General features: G+C 58.6%; 1 protein-coding gene across 1 annotated transcript; it reads left to right on the top strand.

Annotated features, from left to right (window-relative positions):
• Window positions 1-1,387: 1,387 nt before the first annotated feature.
• Window positions 1,388-4,272, top strand: CHLRE_12g552750v5 (uncharacterized protein). The gene is made up of 3 exons (XM_001693967.2): window positions 1,388-1,933; window positions 2,147-2,280; window positions 2,480-4,272. The coding sequence occupies exons 1-3, from the start codon at window positions 1,789-1,791 to the stop codon at window positions 2,864-2,866; spliced, it is 666 nt and encodes a 221-aa protein (XP_001694019.2). The 5' UTR covers window positions 1,388-1,788; the 3' UTR covers window positions 2,867-4,272.
• Window positions 4,273-4,519: the final 247 nt, after the last annotated feature.

The raw sequence follows: 4,519 nt of genomic DNA, 5'->3' as shown, positions 1-4,519 counted from the left end.
GATATGCAAGGGTGGGCTGTGAGGATTCGCGCTCTAACAGATTGCTAACTATCTAGCCACGGCGCCAAGGCTGCGCCCTTCCCATAGCCTGCTGTCCAAGGGGGTGCACGGAGGGTGGGAATTGGGGAACCGGCCAGTCTAGGGAGCGCGTTCAGTCGCCATTCTGCCGTGTTTCGGCTAACTGACCTAGTGCAAGCGCCCCCTCTTTGTCAATCTGAGCTGGCCGATGTAGCAATCTATTTGGTCGGGACCTCCCCCCCCCATAGCTTCCACAATCGGCAGCGCCTCCGACTTGGCAATCTGGGATGGCTGCACCGCCCCCGCTTCGGCAGTCCGGGATGTACCGACAACCCTCCAGGCTCTCCTAATCTAGCATACACGGTAGGTTGGCGTAGTCACGCGTGTGCGGCATACTCCCAGACCCCAGCAATCAGTTCAAGACTTCAAAGCAACAGCGCGTGGCTGGTATAATGCCGGAGTTTCCGTACCGAAACGTCGCAGATTTGCTGGCCGGCCGGTACTTTGCGAAGGCGCATTCCTCATGCTGCGGGCGCCCGGTCAGGCAAGAGCATTGATAAGCATTCGGGAGACACACACACACACACACACACACACACACACACACACACACACACACACACACACACACACACACACACACACACACACACACACACACACACACACACACACACACACACACACACACACACACACACACACCGCAACGCCACATTCGTGTACGTAGCAATGTCGCATCGCACCGTGGTAACTTGGCGACGCCCAGGTAACATGACATGGGTGACGTTTGTGTCCGTGTTTGGCATGGGTGCAGACATAGAGCGCGGCCGACGGCACTACAGTTCACTTCCTGTGAGCGGGGGCACGGCTGCACTCGTAACAGTCCTGGTTGCCTCCAGCGTGCGCGATGGCCAGCAGGAAAAGGGATGCCCAAAGGAAGGACAAGTTGTGGTTCCAATTGGCACGCTTGATCAAGACCAGGTAGGTGTGTGCCGAGCGGTGGAAGGTAGATAGCGCACCTGAAACGGTTGGGGAAGCGCCATCTGCGACTGGCAGAACCTGGAACTGGAAATGGCTGGTGAAGGCCTGAAGAGCCCGGCGGGGCCCGGGCCCCACGGCCCCAGTACTGCTGCTAGTAGGTTGTGCAACGTAATTGTGTTAAGTCCTCAGAGCTTTAAGAATCTAAGCAGAATTATTCTAAGCGAGTTGAAAGGGGACGGCACCCGCAAAGCGACGGCAAATTCCAGCCCAGCGACAGCTGCTATGGCTTGTCCAGGCCGACGGGCCCACGCCATCAGGAGATGGAGTCTAATAAAATAACACAATATTTTTTCGGGGGCTGATTCATCGAAGCTTGATTCAACAACGTTACATCTGCAGGCGCAGCTCGGACAGCCCCGACTTCGGTTCCAGGTTTCCCATGATGCGCTCGATCGCAACATTATGCTGCGAAACGCCTGGTGGCCAACCATACTTTCATTCACATCAGCCATTAAAGCCGTCTCAATTGAGCAACACACTTGAAGCTTCTGGAAATTGACCCTCAGCATTCAGTTCCTCCAACGTCGCAGTCGCCATAACGATCTTTGCTCGCCGCTTGGCTTTAACCTGATTCCTACCGCAACCTTAGTGACGTTGTGAAGCGAGTAGCCGCCGCTCAGGCCACAGAACTTGCCACAACCCCTGTCCCTGTACCACAACACTCCAACCCGGCGCAATTTGATTGGACAGATAGAAAGCGTGGTATTTAGGGCTATGGCTACTGGCATGGACCCTATCGTGGAGGAGTTTCACGAAGCCGACCTCTTTGAGGACGACAACGGCGATGCGGCTTCTTCTGTAAGCAGCGAGGAGGATATCGCTCTAGAGGAAGCGCAGGACGGTGTTGGGCCACTTCCAAACGAAGCGCACGGTAAGCGAGTCCGTCGGCGCTGGGGTCGCTAGGAAGACGTGCGATTTGCTGCCGCCCGGTGGTATGCGTACGCACGTTGGAGCCTATTTTATTGCCTTAGTTGCAGAGATCTGGCTGGTTTGGCACGGCGCTTTTCGATTCAAGCTTCAGCGATCAGCCACAGTGCTCGACCCACATTTTAAGCAAAATTTCTGTTATGTCAATTGATCACAGATGACCCAGACACTTCATCGGCCAAGTCTAGCCTCATCCAGGTGACCCTAGCATCCGAGCAGCTTGACGATGCGCCGCACACGTCTGCGCGGATATCCGCATCCATGCCCGCGATGTCGGGGCACATACGCATGGTGAGCGGCGTGAGGGCTGGCGGCGTAGGGCCAGACGGGAGGCCCGGGAGCGAGTGCTGCGTACCACAAGTTGGGGGCTGTCAGGTTTCACGCGCGTTTAGGGTTTACAGCACGGTCAAGGAAAGGAAAGGCCCGGTCACTCTGTGCCGTTGTATCACCATCCTCCAACCCTGTACGCTCCCTATTCATTGCCTCACAGGGCTCCTCCGTGCCGGTCAGCATCCCGCACATGGCCCGGTGGAAAAAGGCGGACGCCTCGCCGGACAGCCCGACCACAATCGCCGCGCCAGCCACGTTCGTGCCGCCGCACCAGCTATCGGGCGCGCCGCCCGACTTCGCCTTTTCATTCACGGGCGACAGCCCCAGCGTGGCCATCAAGCGCGAGCGGCTGCGCGCGCGTAACGCAATCCTCAAGTCAACTGGGTTCTTGGAGCCGGGGGTGCAGAGCATCGGCACCATTGGCGTGCAGGAGCAGAAGCGGCTAGCGCTGGCACCGCCGGTGGCGGGAGGGCTGAGCCAGGCGCTCCAGCAGCGGGGCAACGCGATGGCGCAGGCTGCCATCAGCGCGGCCATCCAGTCGTCGTGATTGTGATGGTGTCGTGATGGGCAAAGGAGGAGGAGGAGGAGGAGGAGGGGCGGATAGGGCACACGAGAAGGCGATGACGGAGGCGCGGCCGAGGGTGGCGCGGTGCAGCCGGCCCGCAGCTGTCCGCGAGGAACCGCACGTGTCGCTTGCTCATCAGCACGACATGCACGGGGTGCTGGTGCAAGAGATGCATAAGATGCATATGGGTTACAAGCGTGGCGCGTGCTGGTGCATGTTGTGAGGCGAGGCGGTGCGCAGCGGCGGCCTGCCTCGGTTGGGCACCTGCGCGGGAGGCTCGCAGGACGAGCCTCTGAGCATGGTTTACTCACTTTGCCAGGCAGCCGCCGGATAGGGCCGTGCAAGTCAAGCGTACTGAGCTTTGCGTTGGCCCAGACCGGCTCAGGCACGGGCTGACTCGGCGCTGTCGCCTTAGCAGTCACAGGCCAACAGGCGGTTGGATTATGGGCGTGTACAGGTGCATATAGGGCCTGTGCGGGAGCTCGAGAGACGATGTGAGAATGGAGAGTGGTAGGAGCCGGAGCGGTTCGAGCGGTGGCTCAACAGTAGAGCATGGACGCAGCCGCCATGACTCATCGGGTGCCCCATGCATTGGGCGGGGGCTGCACTGTGTGTGTGGGGGGGGGGGCACGTGAAGGTGCCACGAGAGCAAAATGGAAGCGGGGTGCTGTGGTGACTGACGTGTGCCTGTTGCTGTGGGACGTTGCGTGGTTTCAGCGTGGCGTGATGTGTTTCAGCGTAATGTGATGTGACGCATCGAGAAAGCGAGTATTCGCGGGCGCGTGGCACGCCCTCCAGAGCTTCAGGACCTTATTTCTTTTTTTCAGCTTGCAGGGCCGCAGAGCCCATTGGTGGGACTAATAATAATTTGCATTGCACGCAAGCAGGGCTGCAGCATCAGCAGAGCGCACTGCAGGAGCTGCGGGCACTGGGAGGCGCTCAAGTGTCTTATGTTCTTTCAGTTCGGGTTACACCGTTTAGGTACTGCGCTTCCATGTTTCACGAGTGCTGGGGGCGACGGAGACGTGTGCCCGAAAGTCGATTGTTTCCACGGGTTGTGGGGATGTGACAAGTGCATTTCGGAGATCTGCGCTCACAACTGCGGTTTGAAATGTTCTGTATTATCTCTTCTATTTACGGCGAATACTTGGAACGGGTAGCATCTGGCATATGTCTGGTCAGTTTGAGATCCGCTTGGCGCGTGTGTGTGCTGGAGCTGCCCCAGCGTGTGGCCAGAGTGAGAGTTGCACTGTGGTGGAGAGGAGACAGAGAGCAAGGGCAGGCAAGGGCGCAATTAGACGAGGGCTGGTATGGTGGCGACTACGTCACTCGCTTGGAACCGTCAGAAACTAAGGCGTTGAAGCACACATGTAATCAACAAGCCTGGTCATCTCGAGCCCAGGGTTCCTGTCACGGAGGGATGTCTACTGCCTCTCAAGCACCTAAGCGAGTGCTACCAGTGCAGCATCGGGTAGGGTATGCGATGGGACAGTGGCAAGGCAGGTTGGTACCAGTGCAGCATCGGGTAGGGACATGCGCTTCATGCATGCCATGACCTCCCAGCAAGCCCGGCGCCGTTGGCCCGTTGCCCCGCAACCTCGTGCGCGTGTGATTGCTTGGCTCAAACTCGTTCGC

This window comes from Chlamydomonas reinhardtii, chromosome 12 (genome assembly GCF_000002595.2).
Source record: "Chlamydomonas reinhardtii strain CC-503 cw92 mt+ chromosome 12, whole genome shotgun sequence".
NCBI lineage: Eukaryota > Viridiplantae > Chlorophyta > Chlorophyceae > Chlamydomonadales > Chlamydomonadaceae > Chlamydomonas > Chlamydomonas reinhardtii.
The sequence above is the reverse complement of the archived record's forward strand: the minus strand, read 5'-3'. Positions and strand labels throughout refer to the sequence as shown.

What these genes read in the sequence shown, in the direction of transcription:
- CHLRE_12g552750v5 (XM_001693967.2), top strand. Translation starts at nt 1,789, where the DNA reads ATGGACCCTATCGTGGAGGAGTTTCACGAAGCCGACCTCTTTGAGGAC. An exon ending in ACTTCCAAACGAAGCGCACG is followed by an intron (nt 1,934 to 2,146) that starts GTAAGCGAGTCC and finishes AATTGATCACAG; the next exon opens with ATGACCCAGACACTTCATCG. An exon ending in TGTCGGGGCACATACGCATG is followed by an intron (nt 2,281 to 2,479) that starts GTGAGCGGCGTG and finishes ATTGCCTCACAG; the next exon opens with GGCTCCTCCGTGCCGGTCAG.